The 27,890-nt window shown below is 42.4% G+C and overlaps 1 protein-coding gene across 1 annotated transcript in view; it reads left to right on the top strand.

Moving 5' to 3' along the window:
* The first annotated feature begins 12,477 nt into the window (after positions 1–12,477).
* The window catches only part of DUPD1 (dual specificity phosphatase and pro isomerase domain containing 1), a 24,585-nt gene continuing 9,172 nt past the window's right edge, over positions 12,478–27,890 (top strand). Inside the window, exons 1-2 of the mRNA XM_009701700.1 lie at positions 12,478–12,606; positions 21,329–21,542. Of these exons, the coding sequence (XP_009700002.1) occupies positions 21,358–21,542 (185 nt within the window). The 5' untranslated portion in view covers positions 12,478–12,606; positions 21,329–21,357. The remainder of the gene's footprint in view (positions 12,607–21,328; positions 21,543–27,890) is intronic.

The raw sequence follows: 27,890 nt of genomic DNA, 5'->3' as shown, positions 1-27,890 counted from the left end.
CATCTTCAGTTGGCAACAGTTGCGTGATTATGAAGTTATTGTTACACTGGATGATCTGTTTGTCAGTTTATATTTTCCTATCATATCTATTTTTAGCTGCTCATTAGTATTACTTGGAGCCTCTCCTATAAATCTTAAACATTTATAGCACATCTCGACAATTCATCAAATGGAGCCAACCTCCAAGGAAAGGAAACCCAAACCACTTCCCCCTGCTCAGCTGAATGAGATTCAGATCCTTGTCTTTTAAACTTCAAACTCAACATTTTCCCATCTGCTCTTTATACACAACAGCCCTTTTGCTCCGCACCAGTATTTTATTCTCCATTCATAACTTTTTACTTCCCTCCAGAGGTTTCCTGATGCTTTTAGTCTGCTGGACTCACAGAAGACTTGGATTTTGGAGGGTTTCCCCCCCACACTCCATTGAAGGAAAAAAATAATCATTCAGCAATGAATGGCCACTTTTCATTACTCATTCACAAGAGAGACACAGCAGGATCTCAGGGCTGGACTCAAGGACACTTTTCTTTGCCATTCTCACAAGAGGAAAACAGCATTTTATCAGAGACCATTCAAAATAAGGATATCTGGAAAATTAAATTTACTTTTTACTCTCTGTTCTATTCATTGATTTGCATTTCTTATCCTCTGGGTGTGCATGTGTAACTATCAATCAGCTGCACAAGTTGTGTAGCTATGACCATGCCTAGAGGTACCAGTACATGCAGTTTGGCCAGGTCACCCATGCAGGGAATATTTCTAAAGGGTTCAATCTATAACGGCCAACAACAAGATGATTTCAAGAAATAACAACCAGAAGATGTTGCCTGGCCAAGGGTTTTGCAGAAGAAAAATCTCCACTCATGAAGAAACACCACCCCCTGCCAGGCAGCGCTCAGCTGCCAGGAGAGGCTGTGCTCAGCTTCTGGCTGATGGGACCAAATCCTGCCCCAGGCCAGGGGAGATGGCTCTTCTCCTCCTCGGCTGCCCTCGGGAAATCCCAGCCTTGCATGCTCTGCACATTTGAAGGCTAAGCAACGCGGTTCTCAGACACAGCTGTTAATTGTCTGTATGTAATTAGCTGATACCTGACTGGAACACACAACTGATTAAAAATCAGACTGACCATCTTTTTCATTTCCTACATATTTGAATTAATCAAAGGAGACATCATATAAGAAGAAATGAAAACTGTACCGAGGAAAACAGCCCTGGCATGCACATTAGCCTTATGGAGTGGCTTTAATTTAAACAGCTCATCTGATCAGGCAGAATAGCTGTATGTTGCTTTTTAGGGACGTAGGGAGTGCTCCGGAGAAGGCAGTAACAGAAAGGAGTATTTAGATTTTTACAACCAAAGTTGCTTTCACACAATTCTTCAATTCACCTGATGTCTTTTCCTATTGTCAATTTTCACGGAAGAAAAAAAATAAAAATATTAGTTTAGACTCAGTTACGCCTCCATGTGCTTACACCCTGATTTTACAATCACTACAATCTCCAGCAAGTCCTGCAGTTTCTAACCCATCGTGCTTTGCACCAGACATACGTCAACTTACCTGCACCTCTGCTATCCCAGATCCTTTTGGTCAGATGTCCAGTATCAGTGCTATAGCAGTCCATCTGGACAGTCATCCAAAAGCATTTCAACAGACGAATAGTAATACATCTTTTTCAGGCTAGTCATGTTGACGACAGTCATTCCAATGCTCAGAAATGCCTGCCTGACAACAAAGGTGCTGGCTTGCTAAAAAATACAGAAATAAGTTTTGGGCTACTTGGAAAAAAAAATCCTGGGAGGTTAAAAATTCTGTATATTCTAGTAGTTTTCCCATGCAACGTACTGCAAGAGCACTTCTGAAGTGCTGTGCTTGTACTGGCAGAATATTGCACTGTGGGATATCAGCTCACAATGTGCAACAGACATTTTGAAAAAAAAAAGCAAACTGTGCAGGCACAATGACTCACAGAGATAAGAGATTACAGCAACAAACCCAAGCAAGTCCAAGAAACCACCATCATATCATGTTCCCCTCCCCACCCCAACCACTTTTGCCATGAAAAGAAGTATGCCAAATCCCTTACAATTCTTTCAAATTAAAACATAAGATTAAACTGAAGATTGACACAAACTACAAGGTTCAAATCTTATCCAGATTTTCCTTAGCACTAGGCACTTACAGACCTGGGATCTTAAAGTTTGTTATGGTAATAGCAACCTTGGATCCAGAATCACAGCTAGACTCAGACATGCATACAAATAACCCCTGCATCTACCTAAGCAAGAACTGTATTTCTGCCAGCCCCAGATGTTCAGAACTCCCGTATCACACCCCTCCTCCCCTTTCCCATTGTGAGAATATCTTTATAAAGCATGGGATTTTATTATTATTTGTCCTAAGGTTCATTGTTTTCATGATTTTCTTGACAAGGGCAATAAACTTATATTCCTCCTCCTCTCCTCTGCCAAGGAAAGCTGAGATTCTCTGGTAGATTTAGGAGTGTGTACCATGTTATGAGACATGGAAAAAGCTACAAGAGCAAGAGTACGGCCACCTGGTACACCACAGCCGTGTCCTAGGGCTAAAGCAGCTGGGAACACATGCTATTTCATTTACTTGGCTATGCCTTAAAATGAGCAGTGCCAGGGAAGGATGTATACATACATATACATTACAACATCATCAACATCCATGACATTGGGACCTTTAACAAATCTCTTCACTTACCAACAGCTCCAAGCCCTGTTTCTGTCAGCTTTGGGAAGGAACAGCCCTTTGTGATCCATCAGTCACAGTAAGATCCCTACTCAAACTGAGATGATTCCCACCAGAACGTGGAAATTTGACCAGACCCTGTGTTATCACATACACACTGATGGAACAAATCTGTGTCTCAATTTGAAGGGGATCGTTTCCTAACAGAGCCATAACCAATCAATTTTACTTTTTTTTTTTTAACATCTGGAAAGACCATATAATAATACAATTTATACAAGGCTTTAGTCTTTCAAAGGAAGATTTAGCGACATTAGCCTATAAGCTGTGTGAATTGCCTGATTTTGAAGCCATCCTTTTAGCAATGTTGTACACACATACTCAGATGAGAGTTCGGCTGCAAAAGCAGGGAGAAAGTTGCATGTCACTAAAAAGTAAAGGTTATAGAATTAATCACTGCATAGTCCAAAGGAACCCACCTGTAACAATGAAAATGTCATTATTTGGTTTAGTAACTACTGGTATAAATATTCCACAGCATCAAGAAAGATAACTCGGAAACAGAACACACTTGCAATCCACACCTAAGACTAGCAGGATGCAAGACGCAGGCCCCATAACACAGCCAGGACCCCAAGCTTGCAGCAGGCTGGAGCGGCAGGCAGCCTGGTGTGTGCCAAGCCACCATCCCACCGTCCCTCTGTGCTTGCCTTTAGACCTTCCTCAGATGCTGTTGCTCACCCCGTGACGGCAGAGGGCTGCTTCAGCCCCAAGCACTGCAGTTGCATGACTGCAGGGGGGCTAAAGAGTAAGAGGAGAAGGGGACAGGACATAGCGGGGACCACGGGAGGACAGGCACCCCCAGTCGCCCCAGTGAGTCGCACTTCATGTTGTCCAAAGGCCTGAACTCCCACCAGAGCGTGGTGATGCTTCACTCAGGTTGTTTCTCACAAACATCAATATGGGCTTGAGGTTTTCACTGTCCTGTCATGGCTGCCTGAAGGATTTAGAGTTCAGGCTGAAGACTTTTAGTAATTTCTGCCACAGCAGCATAGCAGGGCTCTGGAGACATCAGCAGTATTTATAGCAGCCTGAAAATTGTACCTCTTCTCACCAACTGAACCAGTTCCCTGAGCTGAATGCTACAGCTAATTGAGAGAAGACTGTCATATACCATCAGCTAAATTTACTGCTGGTCCTCAAGATCAGGTTGTGCTGACTGCATTGTGACAGCAGTGTCTAAAGGGAGGTCATCTACATTCCTAAATTTTCCCTCTAGGAACAAGAGTTTGTTCTGCATCTGCACTGCTAGGTTTCTATTTATAGGCTTGATCCCTGTGATGTAATCTTCCTTGTTGTTTCCAAGGAAACAATATTTGATGCATTCTACTTTCAACTTTTACATGTCTTTCAAACTAGACTTTTTTTCCTTGTGCGCCCCCCCCCCCCCCCCCCCTCTCTCTCTCCCTCCCTTTTTAAAGGAATAAGTCAATAGGTAAAACCTGTACTTACTTATCTCTGGCATGCAGCATAGTTCTTTCTCTAAAACCAGGCTTATTCATACCACTAAAAAATTCAAAACATTTCAAAAATATGCTTAGCAGTAATTTTATGCACTGTTTATACATATTACTTTTCTGATAGTAAATGAGCTGTAATTGCAATAGGTAGCCACTCCTGTTGATAGCTCAATTTTCTCAAAAACTTCAGTTCTGCCTCTCAGCCCCAGGTTGTCTTTTCCTGGAAAGATTTTTTTTTTAAATCCTTTCACTGACCACCCATCCAGCTTTCCCACAGTTTTACTCCTCAAGCCGGGGCTTCTGCCAGCCAGTCCTGTCCCCTGGCACTCCCTTTCGGGTGGCAGGGCATGGTCCATTGTGGCTCCGAGTTCATTTTCGTTCACGTGAAAATCCTCTATGTTAATGTTCTTTTAAAACAATTGGTTGTCACTTCACTGTATGTAAGTTAGGAAAATGCAGCGGACTGAATCCATAATTTATACTGAAATCAACATCTGTAACAGCTGGAATAAAGTGTGTTGAACAGATTCTTGGAGAAATGTGGGTGCTTTGGATTCTTAATGGAAAAGCAATGGGTCAAGCTAAACACTTTCCTTAAAATTCTCAGTGCAAGTGTGTTTATGTGAATGGGTTGAAAAGTGTGGAAGAGACTGGCTGGTTTCACAAAAAGAGACTATTTTAACATTGCATAAAAATTAAGAGTAGCAACGCTCATAAATGTAGTTGATTAATTCTGACTGGGAAACATGCACTCATTTTTATTACTTCTGCCTTGTGCCACTGTGATATAAAACAATAAAGGAGCTGGACTGATGACCTTCTGCTCTACATACAATGACGTTACAGCCAGAATTTGTTTTAGGACTACCCATTTTGGAACAAAAAGGGGCATGTAAAATCCCAACCTAAATGAGATGATGTGGACCAAGAACACTCAAGAGTTTGTGTGGCGAAGGGGAGAAAAGGTGTTAAAGCACATACTGGACATGAAGTCAGCAAATAACACAAATTTTATGCTATCAAAGAAACTATCAAAGCGAACATGGAAATTATCTGCAGTCAGCATCTTCCATTTTGGGTCATACGGGTTGCAGACTAACACCCATCAACTCTTGGCCATGCTCTTTTTTAAGGTATCTGATCTTGATTCAGAGGCTCCAAGTCATTCCACAAGATCTCTGACTTGGCAATAGCAAGGGACATGGGATGGGAAGACTTACATGATCTAGACCTCTGCCAACATCTCCAGATCTTTTTCAAAAATTCATCACAATCTTTCCTCGACCCCCTAAAATAAAGGCTTCCCACAATCTGCATTCCTATAAGAAGCCAGTCCAGGAAGCCACTTCTCTCCTTCTACCTCAAAAGCATTCGCAGTCAGTTTTGTCCCAGAAGATCACAGTTGTTATCAAGCCTTCACATCTCCTAGTCCAACCCTGGTTTAATGACTTGACAACACTCTCTCTCAGTCTCTTGAAAAACCTCAGTAAAAATCATGTTTGACAGGAAAGGGAACAGTAGCAAGCTTCAAGTGTTTGTGACTAGGTTTTGCTAGTTTATTTCTGAAGTTAAAACATTTCTGGTAGCTAAAACGCAGAGCACATTTCATGGTCTGGCAATGCATTGCTTTAGAGATTGTGGTTTTGTAAAGAAAGAGCTTTATCAGTTTGTTTGCTTCTCAAAACACTCCTTGGCACTGGACAGGTCCAATTGGGTCTCAGTAAATCAAATGCGTATTTGATGTCAGTGAAACTAAGATGCAACTGCTGTTTTGCTCAAGGTTGTCAGAAAGCTTTTCAGTAATCACTTTCAGCCAGAATAGATGCTCAATTGTTCTTCTTTACTGCTGCAAGGGGGAAAAAACAGCAGCTTGCTCTTCCTAAATAATTCCCTCATATTTCATTTTTAATCTCTTAAGCAAATTACAAGTGAAGACCTTTGATGTATGCGCCAGCCAAACTCATTCATTTCTCAGTACTTGCTGGACTAGACAACGTAGTTGTTATGCATGTGGATGATAATAACAACTTCAAAGCCCCCAGGCATGTGTTAGCTTTCCCTGATTTCCTTTCTAAGTATGCATTTTGTGGGCCAACACCAGTTAAGACCCATAAACAGCTGCACTTGAATGCCATCTATTAAGGCAGTCTTGCTATCTCTCATAGTGTAACAACTCTATTTCTACTTCACAGAACTACTCAGTCTGGCTTTTGCATTTTTCCTGAAACGGAGTACCCCATTTCCAACATTTATGGTGTTCTCCGCTTAAAAGACTCTGGAACCTGATCAAACTCTGAGCAAAAAGCCATTAAGAGGCACTTGCCCTGAGGTGGCATGGAGCATTCCTGGTGGATTACGAGGCATTGTTTTGCTGTTGTGGGGTTTTATGACATGAAGTATACTTGATTACTTCTAGGAGTATGGTAGGTTGTAACCATATGGTACCACAGGACCAGATGTTCCAAGTAAGGCAGAACAGCTGCACCTGAGCAGTGGTCAGGCAAACGCCCCCAAGCTTGCTTAGGAAAAATGAAAAAGGGACATATTTCAAACCAGTTAGTGTTATAAGTTATAGTTATCATCATTATTTAGTCTATTGAACTCATCATCAGAACACTTTGGAAAGAGCATAGAAGAGTTAAAGAGAACATCAGATAGGCAGATAAATAAGAAAAACCACCACATCAGAGACAACTTATATTGGAAGAAAATAATTTTGGAAAAGCTGTAAAACTTCATGCTTCAGGCTTCCAGCCAAGCTTTATCTAAGGAGGTGGAGTGGGGAGATTAAACAGGTTTTCGGGGGGGGCAGAAAATTTATCCCTTAAGTGGGGAGCACAGATTTAACATACTCCCCTGTAAGATGTTTGTTACTGACCATGGTCAGGGTTACAGGCACTAGACTAATGGCACCAGCACGGCAACTCTGGTGTTTCTCCATCTGCACTGCCAGCGAGCCAGAAGCCTGTACCAAGAGGACAGCAAACATCATCAATCCAATTTCTGGCTCTCAGCTCTATTTAAGTCTAGATTTGGCAGTCCGTATACCATGAGATTACTCTGATCTGAAACCTGCTCTCAGCATGTCTGGACAAAACTTTGTGATCAGAGTTACATACCAAGTATCTACTATTTTTGTTTATTTTTAAAAACATGCTATGCTTAGGGAATAGGTTGGACCACATGTTTCTGGAATCTCTGCAGCAATATGTTATTAAGGATATAGATAAGTAGAAGGATAAAAAAAAAAAACCCTTCTTATCCCAATGAACAATAAAAGTAGAAACAGACTGTGGCAGTTCTCCAACATGTTGTCAAGAGAATTTAAGTCAATCCTGTGTGTGATACTGCGGTATCTTAGGGAAAAAAACACCCTGAATTTTGGCAATGCCATTTTCTTTGAAGGGCGGTTTAAATGCTATGACCAATTTGAGGTGCCCAAATTTTGGACCTCATGAGCACGTCAGGATGTCCTGCACAGCACGGAACGATGTACTCGCTAGTTAATACTCTCTCTGCATAGTATTTCTCTGGTAGGTGCTCTTCTCACAGGGCTTCCTCTTTGCACTGACTGAGAAACAGGGAGGTAAGCAGTTTGGGGCCCCAGGTTCTTCCTTTTCCCAGCATTCTTTTGTAAGGAGCAGTTACAAGAAAGCCCTCATCCCTTATTTTCCACATTACTGTGCCTCGGGATCTATATGCCATTTCAACACAAATCTCCCAGAACATTTTTCTGCTGACAGCAAGAGAAAAAGCAGAACAGGGAACAAAACCTCTTTCAGAGCCCTGGCCACAGCCGCTCCCCACAAGCCCAGGGAAGGCCAGGGAACCTCGTTTAGCACTGGGGTCCTTCCTTCCTAGCCCCCAGGGAGGTTGCTTCGTCCCTAGCCTCAAATATTGTCTTATAAACACAGCTACTACTGCTGGGCTATTAGCCCTGTCAGAGATGTAGCAAGGGGTGCATCAGCCAGTAAATTTGACTCCTACCAGGTCAAATCCTAGTTACCCTCCTGACAATACTGCCCAAGAACCTCATAAAATAGTATTTCTACTTCTTACACTACTTGGACAAACAACATCAGCTGTTATCTACAAGAACACTTGCTTATTGACTAAAAAAACCCAACATACAAAGTCATGTACCATGAGTCTGTAATTTCTGATGGACCTTTCACTTCCCCCTATTTTCAGAATTTCAGAAATGCTCCTAATGTGTTGACTTAAAACATTCAGACACTGAAATCCTTGCCCTGTGAAGAAAAACTATCCCTTTGATTTGATTTGCAGAATGGTCTTACAAGTCAACATAATTCTGATTCCCCTGCTGATAGGAGCTAGCACAACCGACATCTCTCTGAAATGAAGTAATGAACACAACAGACAGTGCTTATTAAAGAATCAAAGAAAACTCTGAATGCAATCAAAAATAAGCATATGACTAATATTTTCTGGTAATCCTTAACTAGGAGACAAAGAGAGAAGAACATACACCGGCTCAAATGGTAGGTCACATAGGGCAGCAACTGTCCTTTTTGTTTTATGGGTCTGCAACGCCTGCCTCAGCAGAGCCCCAACCCCTGATGGGGGCCATTAAGCAATACTTCAGTATAAGGAGAAATTAAACAAGTAACACCGAACTAGATACTCATACACGCAAGGTATTGTCAAACAAGTTTTATGTAGTGCTGCGTAAATGCCAGTTGACTTCAGCAAGAATCAAGGGCATGCAGCACTTTGTGAGGAGGGTGCAGAGTCATTTAAAACCTTTCTCTCTATCTGCTGTAATCAAAACAAGTTATAGCCAGGCTACAGCTATATGTCTAGTTTGAAGACTGCTTGTCTGTGCAAAAGAGAACCATCTGGATTTACTTTATGGTTAACTTTAAAATATATATATAAGGTTTCTTAACTTTTGCCAAACAACTGGAAACATAATGGTTTCTGCATGCTGTTAGCATCTCAGTACAGCTGCAAGTGTCCATTAGGACAATCTTATATAATTATATACTTATTCTTCCCATGCAATTGTTAAAACCCCAGCTTTTCTAAATAATAGCATATTTTGTAGCAAAGAGGAAATCTTCCAGTCCACCAGGTTGGAAGGGGGGAGGGAAGTCTTCTAAAGCAGAACTTTACTCAAAGCTTTTATTTTAAACTAACACAAAAATTTCAAGCCTTAGAAAACAGTGTCAGATTTTTCCAACTGTACCTCTAGTGTGGTCTAGCCAGAAATCTATCATTTTTCTCCCTTCTCCTTTTTTTTAGCCAATGCTTGTGGAAGAAAGTCAGTCCTTCTAAGAGTTGCTTTTTTTAAAAAAAAAAAAAAAAAGGCAAAAAAAACCTTTGGGTTTTTTCCCCCCCTTCCCACCCCTTCCTCTCTGAATGGGACTTTAACTCTGATTCTTCCCACAGCTCCATACTCTGTGCCACAGGAATCGCCACCTAGGAAGCCGGTTGGTGGCATATTTTTGGCCAGTCTTGTACATTGGTTCCCCCCCCCCCCCCCCCAAGCCTTTGTCTCTTCTATCTAGAAGATCAGCTCTCAAGGCTATTGCCTTTTATCATGTATCTGAACAGTGCCTGGTGCTGTTCTTGTTTGGCCTTTTGACACTTTTAGAACACACATGAAAAATAAAGGGATAATTAATTTTGCCCCTGGTCACGTTCTGGGGCTGGTGCAGCTGCTTTGCTAAGACAGGCACGTGGGGCCAGTGGGTGATCACACGCAAGAGCTGATCACCGACAGCAGGGTCCTGCACACTGAACAAGAGCGGGCTGAATGCATGCAAGGCTCAGGGAAGGGGGAGCAATCTGCATGTTCAAAGCACCATCATCAGCTTAGCCAAGATTTTCAGAAATGACCAATAACACGGCAAACATCTGCTTTTAGAAGCCCAAGGCAACTATTCAACTTTCCAGAGGGCAGGTGCTTACCTCTTCCAAAATAAGAGCCTTCCTGCTCCAAAGCATTCTAAGTCATTGGCCACTCTCAAAACATCTCAGCAGTTAGTATTTTTTACTTAACAAATGCAAAACTAATGGAAACACACACACTGATCCCAATAATAGAACATTTTTCCAGGAGGTGAACGATCCCTCCCTACATGTTCTTGGGACCCTACAGAGAGAGGCACAAGGGCTCATATTGTTTTGACAGCCAGGCCGACAAACAAATACTTCTGTTTCAGCTTAATATTCCTGGAACTCAAAATGCCAGCCTGAAAAAACAATACCACAAAACATTGTCATGCCATCGATCTGACATCAGAAAGAAAACCTCGGGGAGTGACAGCCCAAGAGAAGCAACAGACCGTTGCTCATCTCCACGCCGTGCCAGCCGGGGCGCACAGACCTTCCATCGCACACCTTACAGAGCAGCCTCCTCTCACAGCACTACTGGTCTGGTGTATCATCTTACCCATATTCCCCCATACTGGGTCACCTGCAGGGATAAAAATAAAACAACCGCTGCTAAGTTTCTGTTATATGGGATCTGTATCTCCTCCTCCACAAAGTTTCTCTGTTATCAGTATAGAATTAATTTGCACAACAACCTTCCAAGGTAACTTAGAAGGCACAGCAGGTTTCTAACATCTAAGCTTTTTCTCATTTTAAGAGCGACTATCTGAATAATTGGCAGGGAGGAGCTTGGCTGTTCAGTAATACAGAAACCTGGCTAAAGCGATGCTGTTAGCATGAAACAGCAGCAGATCCAGTGCCCAGAACTTGAACTGAAACTGTTTGTTATGGGTTCAGATCTCTACTGCAGTATTAGCCATGGACCATGACCAAGTCTGGTCCTGATTCTTCTGGGGTGCACTTTTATCTTTTAAACCGACAGGGGATGATGAAGGTGGTTGGAAAGATTTGAAGTAACATTAAAAATAACTGACATAGTCAGGAACTTGTGTCTCACTGAAAATTAATGGCACCTACTGTGGGACTTGGATACTTTGGAAAAAAATGCTTAGGCAACTTGAAAGTTAGGTCAGGCACAGGCATTTGCATTCACAGAAGACTGTTTCTGTTCTTGCAAGACATCAAAAAAAGTTCTGAGGTGGGCATTCATCAACAAACGGCTGCTTCTTGCGTGCTCTGGCGTGACAGTAAGGAGCACTGTGAACCAGAAATGTAGGCACTCAGCACATACAGGTCTGCTCAGAGAGATCATTTCCAAGATGGTCATCTCAACAGGAAGGGCCCAGAGGCCCCAGAAAGCAAGTGCAGAAACGAACGGGGTACTTCCCAGTATCATGCACTTGTCCTGACTGGTCTCTTTGTCTCCTTCCCCAACACCCAGGCAGAAGGCAATTGATTACTGAAGAATTTCCCCTGCAAAATATCAATATTCATGTGACAGCTGGAGCTTCTTATGCCATTGCAAGCCTGACTCCATTAGCACCGAAATCTTATTACTCCTAATGAAGTTGTCTTACTTGGCAACACTGAGGCATGGTTTGCTGCAGAACAACTGCTTGGGAAGAGAATATTGTGAGCCAGCTCCTTAGCATGTGATCACTGCTCCCTCTAGCAGACAGCCGTGTGGGCCATGAAGGTCACCACTCCGGCAGTGGACAAAGAGCTGGAGTGGAAGAAGCGCGGCTCTGACAATGGGGAACCCAGATCTGATCTTTAATGAATCTGGCCGTGGCTTACCACAGAACGTTTTAGACTTTCTTCAATAGGAAAACACAGAGCTTTTCAGGAAACCTTTTTAGGGAAGTAGGGAATTTTTCAAAGGTTAGAGAGGGTATCTCTACCTCTTTTTGGAGAGCTGTGCCCTTGTCACCAGAGCTTAGCAGAGCTGAGCACCACATCACTTTCTCATTTCAGAAGTCAGATGGATACCAAGAGTAGCAGTGCCAAAGAAAACCAAGGCAGTAGGTAGAGGAAGGTGGCTTTCTGGTGGTGCACATGCAAGAGATGAGGATCTTCTCAGGATGCCACCTCTCCCATTGCCCATTGTTGTGCCAGTGCCAAATCACTTGTGCACAGCAGGACAGGAAACAGCAGCGCAATGCTCCTAACCCACATGCAGCAGTAAACATAGCATTGGGCTTGACAAGGGGACAAGAAGATAAGAGATGAGTTTTGTTTTATTATACTCAGCATGCAGGCATCACATTATCTTAGTCATACCAAGGCTAGGCAACTAAATTGCTAGGTTTAATGTTTCAGGTCACATCAGGGAATAGTTTTACCAGCAGATGTAAAGATCATCCTTTGGAGTGGGTAGCACTCAAGGTCAGAGTCAGCAAATCCTCCTCTAAAAATAGACTCTAGTTTCAAAGTTGGTAAGATTTCTTTTATTGTTCTGCCACACTTCACAGGACCCAGCTACCTAGAGCACCCACCTAAGCTTACAGGTAAGGCTAAGCAATATATATTTTCTGCTGTACTTCTGTGTGCTCCTTTTCTTCCTTTTCTAACCTAGTTTAGTAAACCAGGGAGAGGACTGAGAGCTGGCAAGCTCTCTAGGGTAACTGATAACTTCATAAACTTGTTGCAGAGAAAAAAAAGCTTAAAACTATTGCAGAGTCAAAAAGGTTTTGAAAGTATAACTTACAATTTTTTTAAAAACAAATTGGTCATGTTACAGAAATGACTTTATAAAATAGGAAATGAGATGCCAAAACTGTATTTATCTTAGAGATAATTTCAATTCAAAAGTTGGGAATAAAAATGCAATTTTTCAAGCTTTTGTAACATTCGCCCCAGAATATTTTGCTTATTCTTCAATAACTGCTCCACCCTCCAGTCAAATCTGACTTTTCCAATTGAATTACAATTCTCTCAGATGACGCTGTTTTAAGTTTCTTTGGGCACTCTCATAATATTTAATGAAATCTCAGCTTAATCTGTTTTAAATTAACCAGTTCAGTCAACAATAAAGAATGAGGGCAAAAATAAGTTTTTAAAAAGTCATCAGTGGCTTAGAAATTCATTGAAATAGCTGGTTAGTTTTGAATATTCACAGCAGGAGGGTCTGGGAAATAATTGCACAGAGGCTATGATTCTTCTGGTTTTAAATTGTTTAAAGACGAATGCATTGGATGAACTATTTTACGGTCCCTGAATGCTTCAAGCGTAAGAATGCAGGGGTGAAATAAAGGAATTGAAGTAAATGACAGTTTTTGGTGAAGATTAAGACAGGAATAAGGACCACAGGATTGTGTTATTTTTCACTGCAGGCACCCTGGAGAATTCCAGTTTTAGATGTACAACACTTTGCTTAATTCTTTTTGGGCTCTTTTAGAGAAATATTTTTTTGAAGGACTTACTCCTCCTCTCTCCCAAGAAGTATTTGTACGAAATTAAATTTTTTGGTGTAGCATTAGGGAAAAAAGCCACCCAAGGAACCTCTGCAGCACCGTACCTCATTTTCCGTCCTGGGGGTGCAGCAAGCGCCAAGTTACACAGGAAAGCATACAGCTCCTCGTAACTATTGCCAGCGTTTGGAGTCTGAGCAAAATGTCATGGGGATGGCATATCAGGGACCACCATTTTGAATTCATTTAGTTAAATCATCTGACAAAGCAAGCTTTTGTTACTGCAGCTAACCAACTCTCAGCTCAACCAGTGTACTTTGAGTCATGAAAAGCTTAGAAACCAAAGCACCGTTTACCCTCATCCCAAGTGCAAACACTGCGCGCTCCAGACAGCATGTGCATTGGCTTCTGCAAGGAGAACTTTCCAGTTTATAAAACAGCCCTCTGCTTAGTCATACTCAAAAAGGGTAAGTACTTTTTCACCCTGAAGGGAGGTATGCATCTGGCACGCTGGCTGGAGATGGAAGAACAGAACATTTCTTAAGCATTCAGAAACTTGCTTAACAGATCCTCCCTTGCTATTTCTGAAGCCCCTCAGTCATTAGATCTGATTTCTGTCTGCCTTCAGCACTGAGAGAGTGCTTACCTGGAGACAGGTTACTAAAGTGCATTCAAGCCTTTCACATACTTCTTTGAATATGTAGGAGAACAGGTATTCCCCATCCTTACCTTTTCTCAGGTACTTCCCTCTCTGTACACACTTGTTGCAGACACTGTTTCTCCACAAAGGTCTTATCTAATGTAGTTATTAAACGGAAAGAAGTAAATAAAAATAAAAGCATTGTTTTTGCAGTTGTCTGGAAGCCAAGAAGGTCTCAGAGTTGGACCCCCTGGAAGACAGATGTCCTCTGATTTCAGTGGCATTGAATTCTACCTCATAAATAAAAATATTCAAATAAATCAGCTCTCCACACATCAGAAAAGAAAATGGGAATCATTTCTCTGTAACAAGCACTTCATGCACAAAAATGATTTCTTAATCATAATTACAGGGCTCTTTTACCACTTTATTACTCTTCTTTCAAATTTAGCATTCATGGCAGTAGAAAAACTCAGTCCTCAGACTTGAGGGTCAAACCACTGACTAATTTCAAGATCACCATGTTTATCTCCTGCTGCACTGGTATAGGCATAAGGTCTACTGGAAATGTCATTATTTCTGTAGACTTCTCATGAAAGGTCCAGACCTGACAGACAGATAGTCTGCTTTGGTTATTTTCTTTCCCTCCCTTGGCATCTTGAAAAAAACAACAAAACACAAACCCTTAAGATATCACAGCACCACTCCTTTTTCAGAGTTGTCATGAGGAAAGAGGTAGGAAGCAAAATCTGAAAGCATCAGATCAGGAATAAGATTAAAATCTGCCTCCACATTTACAAATAGCTTATATATTTAGGTGTTCATTGGATGCTGAAAACCTTCAATTCCCAGCTAAACCAGAAGAATTTACAATTGCTTGGTACTTTCAGGGAGAAGTAGCTTTTAGACAACTCCGAGTACAAAACTGAGGCTGGTACACTTGTGCATACCAAATTAAATTTAATAAAGCCAGCATCAAAAGCACAGGTGATTAATGTCATATGAGCTGGGAGAACTCCCAGAGCAGGAAACATGGGTGGTAAAGAATTTAAAAACTATTCTGCGATATAAATACAAACTGAAGCGGGCATTAAGGCAAGGAAGCCCTGTACCCTGTGTCAGGCAGGACAGAAGAGCTAACAGGATTACAGTTGTTCCTTCTGAAAGAAAGAGCAAGGAAAATTGTCTTCTGTTTCCATTTCTCTTCCCACCTTTTATCTGTTTAGCATCTCTCCTTGCATGTTTTACTAACACCATTGGGTTGTGACCTTACTGGGGATCTGTATCTTCAGGCACACAAACAGAGCTACAACTTGGCAGCCAGAGTACCTCCGCTTGGGACAACAGCAGTGATGCAGGGACCCCTCTCGATCAGGGAGGGGTGGCGAAAAGAAGGGGAGAGGGTACATAGGTCCTGGCAAAGGACAAAGGCAAATGCAATCCTTTTTTTGTGCATGTCTCAGGTATGCCTTTTTTTTCCTCCTTTTTTTTTTTTTTAAATCTCTACAGCTGACTTAGATCTTAACTCCCAAGCATAAATCTTGCCAAATTGTTTGGCATCTTTATACACAGCACTAAGGCTTGCACAGCACATTGAGCCAAAAATATTAAGAAACAAAGAAACAGAGTATTTTGTAATCTAGATAATGACTTATAGCTTTCAGTCTCAAAATACTCAGAAACATCCACGACATCTGGAAAACCAGCATTAGAAATGTACACACCACCACCAAAGCTCTGACGTTCACCTCTATATATGAATCTCAGGTTTTTTTCGCCCCCATCTGTGGTATTACCAACTGTAGAGCTCATGACTGATGCTTCCAAAAGCATTAACTAACCCCCTACAAATTTTGGGGTGGAGGAGGCACATCCCTCCAGCTAAACAAATTTGAAAACGGGTCACTATGTTCTGTGATTTCCCATGGCTTTCCTGGAAATTTTGGGTTAATTTGAGTAGTTCAAGGGACTCAGAACAAGGTGCAGAAAGGAAATCTTTCACTGCTGTATCACTGCTCCAGCCACTAGACCGTGTTCACTCTCTGAATTAAACAGCAGATAGACTGGCAGATTTTCCTTTTTTCCCCTTGCGCTTTCTTTCCTCTCTTCCTGTTTTGTTAAAAATAATAATAAAAAAAAAGCTAAAGAGCTCTAAAAGAAATTCCATTTGGCAGCTGTAGAGTGGATAGTGAACATAAAGAAGAGATTCCTTTGCTGTGCCTAATGCATGCTGCTTATCCAAATTAGCCACACAATTACTTCTATCAATGCAAAAATAGTTTAATTTTTTTTTCTAGCGCACAGCACTTGAGAACGACTTAAAATGTAGTGTAATTTGCCACAGTGTATGTCCTGAAGTGGCTCGCTAATGAAAAGAGGATTAACTCTCCATTATTCTGAATTACCATTTTGTGAAATCACTAACAATATTTTCATTTATATACATATAACCCAAGGGGGAGAAATATTCCAGCCATCCAAGTGATTAACAAATAAAATTCATTAGATAACATGCACTTTGGTCTTATTTATGAAGAGGAAGATTAGGGTATAAAAATGCAGATGACTGAATTTTTATCATCCTTGTTCTGATAATACACTTAAGTCCATGACAGCATAACTGGTGAGCCTGGGCAGTTCAGCGTTATATGCACATGTTGGATCGAGAAGCAGAACCTGCAGGATGTCACGCTCGGCAGACGAAATCTCGCAGGCTTGAGCATCGGACCCCGGTCCCAGCATTCGGGTGCTGACCAGCCACCGCAGGGCAGGTGCAGAGAGGGACCGGGAAGGTCTCAGCAGCTCACACAGCCTGGCCTCGGCATAGTGCAGCAGAGAGAGAGGAGCCGTGGCTTGGGGACAGGGGAAGAGTGGGACAAGCCACAGATTGCCCTGCTTCACTGGAAGGGAGCTCCTGGCCCCAGATGCAGGGCTCTGTTCCTCGCTACATCCCAAAGTTGGGCTCTCTGCTGAGGGGCAACTCTGCAAGACAACTGCAGTTTCCACTAGCTGACTCTCCCTTTCATCCCTCCCCCATGAAATAAGAAAGGCTATCCTGTGCTGGAGCAGCACTTCCAGGAGCAAGCAGGGTGCAGAGTCCCTTATGCAAAGGGCACAAGGACTGTCTCTACTCCAAAGAGCTTTCACATCCAAGGTTGTGTGTCCCCAGCATAGTGCGGTGCCACGGAATGACTGCCAAGCTGGTCCCGAAAAGCTGCACTGGTACGTCATTCAGCCTGCACTAACTAGCCTATAAGGCAAAGCATTTTAGCCCAAACGAAGCACCACAAGGGGTGGGAGACTGCTTCAGCGGACCTGTGCAGGGGTAACCCTGCAATCTCTCTGCCATCTGACTGCACCAGGTGAACACCCTGCAAGGGATGGCCTCCCCTCTCTGCAAAAGAACTCTGAGCTTTCCCTGCCTGGACTTGTGCTAGACAGTCATCCTTATATAGACAAACAGTTATCCTTATATCCACAACAGCATTAAGAACAACCACACAAAAAAAAAAAAAAAAAAAGAAAAATCCAATCCACTTTTCACTTTTTAATCTAAGAGGCCAGGCCTAAGGAACAGTCTTCCCTCAACTCCCTTTGGTGTACACAGAACAGTCAATAAGAGATGAGGTTAGACATCTTTGGTTCCTAGAAAGTCACAAGCTTTTCTGTCTTTCTTCCCTCAACCAAATGCTTCACGGCAATTAATTCCAGAACTCAAGTAGCAAACCAGTCCCTTTCCCCCCCACCCCATTCCCCTCCTCCTAGTTAAACTCTTACTTAGTCTAGAGTCAAATTTGAAATACATATTTCATCAGAGGAATTTCAACTGATGCTTTCCTGCACTTTAATTTAATTTTTAAAACCCCGCAGCAGATAACATTGGCAAGGCATTAAAAGAACATAGCTTACTTGAAAGTTCAGGGAGCATATGGCTTCCCAGGACAGACAGAAACGAGTATTTCTCAGCAGTGGTCTAACTTTCAGAGTGCTAACCAAGCTTCAAACTGAGACGGTGTTACAGTACCACAAACGATCATTTGCAGATGTAATTGCCCTGTTTTGAGGTCTGCAGTCTACAAGCAGGACTATTGGTATAACAAATCGATGCGCTGTGGCCACTGAATGTGATTACCGATTACATTGCTTTCTCTTCTTCCCTTCATTTCCTCCCCTCCCACGTTATGGAGCCATGAATAAAAGCACAGTCAGTCCTTCAGCATCAAGGCAACAGGCTCTCTGTTAACATAATCCCTTTCTAGACAAATGGCAGTTCTTACCAAGTTCTAGATAACACCCTATTCACTCCCAAAGTCAGACTGCACTAGATCTGTATCTCTAACAGTCTAACATTAGCTACACTGATGACTCTGCATGTAGAATTAGCATAATTCTGGCATGGGAAGGAAAAAGGTTCTCCTGGGGAATGGCTACTGGGGGCACAGAGATGGGACTTGGTGCTACCTAGAGGCATGCAAGACTGAGCCCAAGGTAAATTTGATAGAAGCTGGAATTCTCAGAGCTCTTTACAAATCTCAACAGAGGGCCACTTAGCTAAACATCATCATCATGTTTCAGGAAGCTTGGCTGAAAGACGGATCCTCTTGCCAGTGAAAGCAAGCCAACTTTTGAACAAAGGTGTACACATGCCAAACAAAAACCGACTCCACAATCTTGCCTAGCTTTGGAATAGGAAAACAGAAATCATTTGGCTTTTTCAAGTTTTGTGGAGAAACAGAACATGACAGGCACAAATGAGCCCAAACTGAAGAAACAAATCCCATGGGTACACGGGATTTCAGTGAAAAATGGTCATCCTGCTTTCAGGAGAGATCTACAACAGCTGCATGAAGGCATTAGCCAGATTATTGTAATTAAAAGGACACAAATATAATCAGTGGCCAACAAAAAGTTTGTAGGAGCCACTACAGGATTTGTTGCCTGCAAGAAAGGTGGATTTTTGGCAGACTGTACTTGCATACTTCATAAGATCAAGGCCAGCTCCAGGTCTTCTTGTTACAAGTCTCCTACGGAACTGCAAGGTGCAACTTCTCCCTTCAAGGGGATGAGAGACAAGAGCAATCACTGCCCTGAGACATCAGGGAGTCCAGCAGGAGAAACAAGACAGACCCAACAGGGAGATGGAGCAGACAAGAAAGTCTGCAGCAGAAGGTTGGCAACATGGAAAAAACAAGAAACTTGTTTCAGAGGACAGGAGGGGAAGATGGTTAAGTGACAACTCGCAACAGGGTAAATAGCATGTCAGGCACGTGGCCAGCCCCAAATTCTCGTACCTAGAGGTTTGCTGCAGCATAAAGATCAGCTGCACGAGTGGTTTAACTTCCTGCCGACAACCTGCAGAACAAAATGTCTTTGCCTTCAGAAATGTGCAAATCCCCAGAACAAAACCAAAAGAGACATTACAACACACATGTCCCTCACAACGATCCTTCTCCAACTTGTGCCCAGATCTATGACATAAGTATTTGTCTGGTGGTGTGCAGAGTTTCCAGTGCTGTTAATTTGGACTGAAAAGCTCTCATGTATGCCTTATGCCTTTACCACTTGTCAATCACTCCCTTGTTTCTTCTTCTTTACTGAGAATACATGGATGTACTGTACCTTAGCTCTCCTCCTGCAAAATTTTCTTCAAGTAATCGAAAAATTAAAATAAAAAAATCTGAAAAACCCTTGACCTAAACACCCCCAACCCTGTATGCATGGAGATACCAGCTAACCTCTGACAGGACAGTGCAGTGCCACACCTGAGCTAAGGACACAGCAATGCTCTCTTGCAGCTGTACTGCACCTGCAGCCGCTGGCGCGGTTACCGCTGGTGCAAGGGTTTCTGTATCCCACGTTTTTCACTGGGCTTTTACACGAGATACTTCAGTTGCAGGGGATTAGGAAAGTTAAACATGGATGCAAATAAAAAAAAAGCACCACCTGTCCAAGAGACAAGAGTATTCTTGCAAACTTATAGTTACCTGTCATGTCCTAAGGCAGTGTCTTCACAAAGGCATGGATGGGGGAGGTGTTGAGACTCAAGTCTCTGGCCTTCAACTTCACTCATCAGCTTTGTGAAAACTCTAGGCTGCCCTCTGAGCTCCCACCGCTCCTGGGGTCAGGGCCCAGGTCCTAAGTAAGGCACAACCTTGGGGAAGTGGGGGAGGATGGAGATCACCTAACTGGGCTGTAACTGTTGACTCCACAGCTGAGGGAGGTAAACTCTCCAAGGGAGAGCCTCAATCAGGCAGCAGCTGAAGAAATCACAGCAAGCAGGAGAGAATCCAGAGCTTCAAGAGATGTGTAAAGCTGACACCAAAGGATTCAACACTAGCAGATAGCTCAAACACACGGGACATCAAGGTTGTCACAGTTCCGAGCAACACAGCTCTGACAGCATGGCCAGGCAAAGGGTGGGTTTTTTTAGCAACATTAGCGACACTCTGATTTTAGCTACAGGATAACATTACTCCATTGCTCCCTTCTGTATGTTCATCAGCACTTCTTCCTACCCACTTGGCATGTATGCATCTAGGTAAAAAAAAAAGTGAACCCCAAAAGAAATCCTTGAGCCACCTTGGCTAAAAAATATTTTGACAATCAGTCAGTGGTGCTGCAAAAAGGCAAACTCATTCCTGCAAAAAGCCTACAATGTTCAGTGTGCAGGGCTGCATTAAGATCTTGAAAGAGTAGAACAGGTACAACCAGCATTCACTTGAATGGACACATTTAATCTCCCTGCGTTGCTGAAAATCACAAAGGAGCAGCCTTTAGGAGATTCACAATTAATGATACAGAAACTTCTTAAATTTCCCCCACTCAGCTCCCCTAGCTGCTCTAGATTGCTTGGATCAGGCTGCCAGACCTACCAAATTCTTCCCAGTGGATTTTCCAGGAAACAAATTCCCAGTGGAGACTAAACCTCAGTGGTCACAAACCTTTGGCTTTTGTTCGCATTGCTGGTGAGCTCATCCAACAAAGTATTCCTCAACTAGTTCAGGGGAGGAAGAAATCCAAGTGTGAGTCTCTGTTTGCCACAGAGCAGGTACATCCATCTCATACCATGCCCAGCCCAGTCACGCCTGGCCAGTGCTGCTCCCAGCATCCCGTAACCAGAGCAGAAATTGCTTGCTTTGTGCTTCCTCATGTTAATGTTCTGTTTTGGTTGCATTCCAGTTTCTTGCATGTCCTGAGCACACTACTCCATGGACAAGATGTCATCAGCAGGTTTCAACGCTGGGAAGAAAAATGCATACAGAGCAATCAAAGTAGATCCTGATGAGGATTACTATACCCCAGGTGCATTTGAATTGGAGCGACTCTTCTGGAAAGGATGCCCAAAGTACACTCATGTCAATGAAGTCTGGCCCAACCTCTACATAGGAGATGAGTAAGTGTACATAGTACCTCTCTATATAGCAGATGAATAAGTGTACACAGTACATCTACATAGGAGATGACTCAACTGTACCAAGTACAGCTCACCAACAGAGCAAGGTGTTTCTTCCCTCTTCCTACCTATTCATTAGTATTTAGTGGTGACAATGTGATTTGATGAGCTGCTGACAGATGCCAGAGTTCAATAAAGCAAGTGGAACCTGGCATGGCTCTTACAGATATAGGCACAAGGTGTTGCTTGCTGCTGCTTCAAGAAAGCCCTGGGTAAGCGCAGCAGGGTCTACTGTTAAAGACTGAGTAACAGGAGCAGTTGTGGCACCAGTGTGGGCTGCAGAGATTGAAGCTAGTCATGATCTATTTTTAAACGGCTCATTTCAAGGAGTAATTTGCCATGTATCTCGGAGAGAAAATTCTTCCACAGTTACACTGACAGAAGAGCATGGCCTAGATGTGTTTGACCACAGCTTAGGCTGGTTTAAGCCTAAAATGTAATTCTTGAAAAGCAACTGACAAGACAGCTCAACCTGCAGTTCTGTTTTTGCATTTCTAAGCCTGTGTCTGTGTGTATGGAATTCTCTGCATTTCCAAATTGCTCAAGAGATTAAAACAAACAGAACCCTGCGGAAGGCAAAGCTGCAGAGATGTGTCTCACTGATCAGACCGAGTGTGATTTGGAAAAAAACCAAACCCACAAAATAGACTTAGGTCTGCTGAGCACAGGACTAAACTAGAAACAGCCCATTCTGACAAGCAGAGACGACTGCTGCAGCAGGGAGACATGCCATCAGAAAATCCCCAAACCCTGAGCAAAGCAAGACAGCTTTTCTTATCCCTTAGGCGTTATTGGTCCGCTTCCCATTTTCCTCTACACCCTGCGCTAACATGACATTTATTTTACATCATCACTGTAAGGCACAAGCAGGAGCCCCACTGGCTCCAAAGTTCTCAATAATTTTTTAAAAGGTCCTAAAATTCATCTGCTGCCAGCTTATAAAAGAGCAAAGATACACAGCCTTGGAAGTTACAAGGCTCCTAATATCATTGACCAATTACTTCTGTGGCGCCAGAGGCATCAGACACACACACACGAGTTCTGGGCTTTAATCAAGCCGGGGCTCCCACTTTTAGACAGGAAAAAAAAAGAAAAAAGATTTAAGCCACAGGAAGAGGCTGGCCAAATGACTCAGGAACAAGGGAAAAGGGAGTTGAGTTGTCCTCTCTCCATCCTACCCTGCCCCTCTTTTTAGATATATCTAAGTCCAGATTCACTGTGAAGAACAGCCTCTTCTGGCATTTATTTCCTACTTCCTTGTTCAGAATGACCAGCGGAATTTCTCTGAATGAAGCCGTTAAAAGAATTTCCCTCTTCTCTCTGCCTTCTGAGTTAAAAGGATCTAATGAGACAAGAGGCCTCTGGACAGTTAGTCTCTACGCCCAGGACACCAGCCACTGACTCGTTCCTGTAATCGTTCCTGTAGCAGTGGCTTGTTACACCTTGTAATTTAATAAATGCTAGGAGGTGTGACTCTGAATACACCACACACCTGCACTTAGTACAAACTAACCAGAAGAACAGAAAAAACAAGCTTCTTGAGAGGTACTTAGAGCTACATCCACTTACTCTGGGCAGTATATTTCTGCAGGGAACTGGTCTTAAGTCAGGAAGAAAAGCAATGGTTCTTCAAGGGGAAACAAGTCCCCCACATGACTGGGATAAAAGAATGAGAAAGCCAATGGAGAAGGAAAAAGGAGGAGCAGCTGGAGGGGATGAACAGAAGTAAAACTTCACCAGAAAATGGGGCTCCCTGAAAAAGAATTACTGTTGTGAGCTGGATAAGGGCAAACTTGGCATCCAGTAGCAGAAAATCTAAGATGAGAGAGAACTGGTCTGCAGGCAAGATGCAGCTTTCATTACCAGAACTAAAATTTGATTTGAAGCAGGCAAAGTCCAGGGACCTCTACATCTTTCCTCAGCCAGCTCCACATCTTACTTCTGGCCAACAGCTTCCCTTTCAATGTGGCAGGGGTTTTTTGTATTGTTTTATTTTAAGATCTTGCTGGAGCACTGGTCGCCAAAGAGCTGCCATGGAGACATGAACAGATGTTGGGTGTATTCGCATCCTTAGCCATGCTAAATTAAGGTTGATCTTGAAAAAATTTAGTGGAGCTCATCAACAAAATCAAGTGAACACACACATGCAGAGTTTATCTTCAGAGCCTTCACATCTGTGCTTCATTCCTGCCTCCTGCATTTACAAGGTTAACAGGACTTGTGACTGCTTATGGAAATGCTAATTAATTACCCTGACTACGTAACCACATCTTCCTTCTAATGCAATACAGGCTATCAAGGAGCCCTGTGAGGCCACTCAATCCTTTTGTTACAAGGCTTCACTGCAGATGTTGCCCAGAGGCAATGAAATTTCCATGAGCCTGTCAGGCCCAGAATAATCAAAGCCTCAAAATATAACATGCTGTGTTCAGCTCCAGTTGAAATTTTCCTCCAGCAAGTTCCAAGGACTTTTAAAGACCAGACACTGGAACTTGTAGGAGGCAGCCCAGTGATAGGAATAAAACATGCTTTGCCAAGATTTTGATTCATCTGCTACCAGGATTAGTGCATGCATGTATCCTCCTCACATCTAGAAGGCTTCTAAAAGGACAGAAAGCAGCTTTGTCTTGCTCCTTTCTTTCACTGGTCACTAGGTTAACTTGCATGGGCAGTTTTCCTGGCTAATCCCAAACCTGCTTGATTCACTGCAATCGCATGGAAAATCTATGCCAGTTATGCAGCTCGTAGTTTCTTCTTGCAACTCTTCAATGATTGCCTTATTACCTGAGATGTTGTTCATGGTTCCACATTTCTGAATTTCAAAGAACATTTTAGCTGAAGACAAAGGCCTCCCAAGATTTTGTTTTCCTTTTAACCATCCTCTAGTAGTCATTATGATTTAAGGCCTGATCACAATTTCTATGTTCTCAAACTGCTCCTAGAGGAAAAGGAGTCTTCTGGAGGCTAATTCCTTACAGATTAAATATAAAAAGTATTTTTCTGGATATGCAGCTGAACTGAGCTTGCACTGCAAGAAAGCTATGGTCTGTGCTTGTCCCAGCAGAGCCCCAGCGCTTATGGTCTTGAGAACTAACACTGGTAAGGTTCAACAAAACACATGAGTAACTCAAACTTACAGATTGGAGTATATGATAATTAAAATGTATAACTCCACTTTAAATATATGCTTAACTAAAACTCATTCTCTCCTCTTCCCTTTCCCCAGAAAAACAATACAGTATGGCTTTTTCCAAGTGACTAAGTAGAAAGACAATTTATACTAATCTAGAAGAAAACAGATGGGACTCAGTGTAGAAAATAGTGACCTCCCACTGTTCAGCATTATGAACTCCTAGGATCTACAGCAGTATTAATCATACAAAAATAGGAGTGTATGCAGATTTAGATTATAAGAACACTCTTGAAGACATAGTTGCAACTCTGTTAGTATGAGAATCTGCCAATTGTAACAGCAGTTTAACAATCCAGAAAATCAGATCCGTAACACTGGACTGTAAACCTCTTAAAGCAGCAACGGTTACCAAGACAAGTAACACTTCCTCACACAACAACATCTCTGTTTATAGATGATTTCTAACACTTGGTGAATGACTGAAGTCAAGACCAGGAACTGACTGACTACAGCAGATGTGTTTGATGCCTCTGCTGTACAGAATGCAGAGAGCTATTTCCTGTATCTAGGTTGTATCACTTACAAACCCAACATCCACCATTTTGGGCTAGAGGAAAATGGACTACTAAGCCTTTTTCTACCATGTATTATGAAGATCCTGTTCAGTATTTTCAGTGGTACCTAAAAATTCTTCCAATTCACACTAAACAGGAGGTACCGACAGAAATGGAGCAACACCTCAGAAGGAAAAGGGGATACAATGCTACACTATCTCTAGATTCCCTCAGTCCTTGAGTTACCAAAGGAAATTGGGTCAGTATTATTGGAAATTCTAACATCCCTCCTTAACTGCCAGATTTTCTTAAGAAAGTGTCAGTATGGCCTATATTCAGGAAGCTTCTTTCTGACACTGACCATCTGGTAAATTATCATCCTGCATCGAGCTTTCCTTCACTGTTTAAGAAAATGGAAAAGTTTGAGAGAAACGATTCCTCTTCTAGTAGCACATTGCCTCAGATTTCCTTCTGTTTTGTCAATCTGGGACACATTAATCTGTGGCTTTAACAGTCTATACTGAAACATGTTTGCATTGTTCAGCCTTTGCATGAATCTTAAGAGATCTGGCTCTACTTAGAGCTTATAAGCATACCACAGTCTGGTTGACCAGAATCAGCTGCAAGGTGCTGACTTACCTGTGGCGGGAGCTGCTCTGCCCACACCCTCGTGAGACATTTCGGAAGATTACTTCCCTTCCTTTAAATGCACTTGGGTTTTCATCATGAGCCGCCTTCTCTTCCATTTTGTTAGCTGCTTTTAATATACTTAATACTTGATGTGCAGGTGCAGGCTGCAGCGCCTGCTAGTTCTTTTTCCCTCTCTTCCAACTCCATTGGTTTGGGCAACTTCCTGATGAAAGCAGCTGGGACTAAAGCTTGTTATGACAATAATTTTGAAAAGAGAGAGGAGGGATTTGGTACAATGGAGACAGCAACTTGAAAGGAAGGATTTTCTTTTACGTTATAACTACTTACATTGTTGCTTCCAGAAGAAGGCAGAATTTGCTGCAGCACTTGCTTTTAATCTTATGAATCTTAGCTTTAAAATTAACAGCAGGCATAGTTAAAGTCTTGGACAAGCCCTTAACTTGCCCTTGCACAACCCAAGAAATGTAGTCTTTTGGGAGCGATCTGAAAATGGATGACATTTTTGTTTGGGTCAGTTCTCCCTCTTGGTGATAGTCTGTTATTATCAATATATCCCTATGGGAAAGTGATTTTATCTCCAGTTTTCTCCATTTAGGTGGCACTCCCATATCAAAGTACTCCCCCTTGCCTCAGAACTTTAAAAACATGTTTATGAGTCCATCTGTCCTACAGTAAATGCAGGGCCTGATTCAGCAAAGCACTGAGCTTTTGCTTAATGTGCTTTGCTATAGACAGAAGGACTTCTGGGTATGCTTAACTTTTAGCATATGTTTATGTGCTCTGAACTGAAAAGCTGATGAATTTTTACATGGGACCAATCTGCCCAGTTCATCTCTTACTAAACTGAATTACACTGAAATTTTCACTGTTATCTCCCAGTGCCACATTTCACCTTCTCTGCATAGGAACACATTCAAGGCAGACACTGGAGACCACAGTTGCACCATGTAAAAAGAAATCGAGTGCTAATAGCACAGATGCTGGAGACATACAAAATGAAAACAACTGCAAGAGCAGTCAAATGCTTATGGCTTCACCTACACTGGCATTTGTAGCAAACTCTTCTTTACAATGGCTACTTAAAATTCAAACCTAATCACAAAAATGGAAATATCAATTGCAATTTATTAGGAAAGAGCAGCACACAAAGAGGGAAGAGGAATATTGTTACCTTGACTATTAAACTCTGGTAGTGAGCCAAGTGCAAGGGAAAAAAATCAGTGCCGTTTCTAGCTGAAAGTGAATAAGAAATAGAGTTATAAATCCTCCAATAAGGTATATGATTCATATACCCCTGAATGATCATATGCTATTAGTCACCTCAACCAACTGGATATTTGCAGATATTTATGCTTGATTTATTCCTTCCTTTCCTCTAAAATACTGATACCTCAGGCACGGTAAAAACTGCAAGTTGGACCAAAAACATTCTCCCCAACTTGGGATGTAACCAGGAGTATCATGCATGATGAAGCACACAAAAAATTAGGCTCTGATTAAAGTAAACAGATAATGAGGGATGCTTCCACAACGGCATCTACACTACAGATTCAGCTGAGATTGGAAAACAAGCCAGAGTTCTTCACACAGAGTTCACTGATGGCTAAAGCCAGTCCAAGCAAACATGTCAAGGGGCACAGTAACACTTCCATTTACAAGCATATGGGTCCCCCTCCACGAGGGTTTAACAGCCTGTTTCTTGCTCTTTGTTAACTAGCAATCAACATGCTGCAGACCCAACATGACCTCAAGTTTAACTGTCTATATTATGGCAGTGTCAGAGTCTCAGCACAGGCCATCTCTGCACAGTAATAGCCATCATCAAAGTATAAGGTAAAAAGATGGCTGACGGGAATGAAAAAGCAGACCAACCTGGGTCAGTATGACAAGTGGTGGTCTAGCTGGGCCATTTGGCTAGCATTTGGGGAAAGACTTTACAAGAAAAAAAAA

This window comes from Cariama cristata, unplaced genomic scaffold, assembly GCF_000690535.1.
Source record: "Cariama cristata isolate BGI_N322 unplaced genomic scaffold, ASM69053v1 scaffold20096, whole genome shotgun sequence".
Lineage (NCBI taxonomy): Eukaryota > Metazoa > Chordata > Aves > Cariamiformes > Cariamidae > Cariama > Cariama cristata.
The sequence above is the reverse complement of the archived record's forward strand: the minus strand, read 5'-3'. Positions and strand labels throughout refer to the sequence as shown.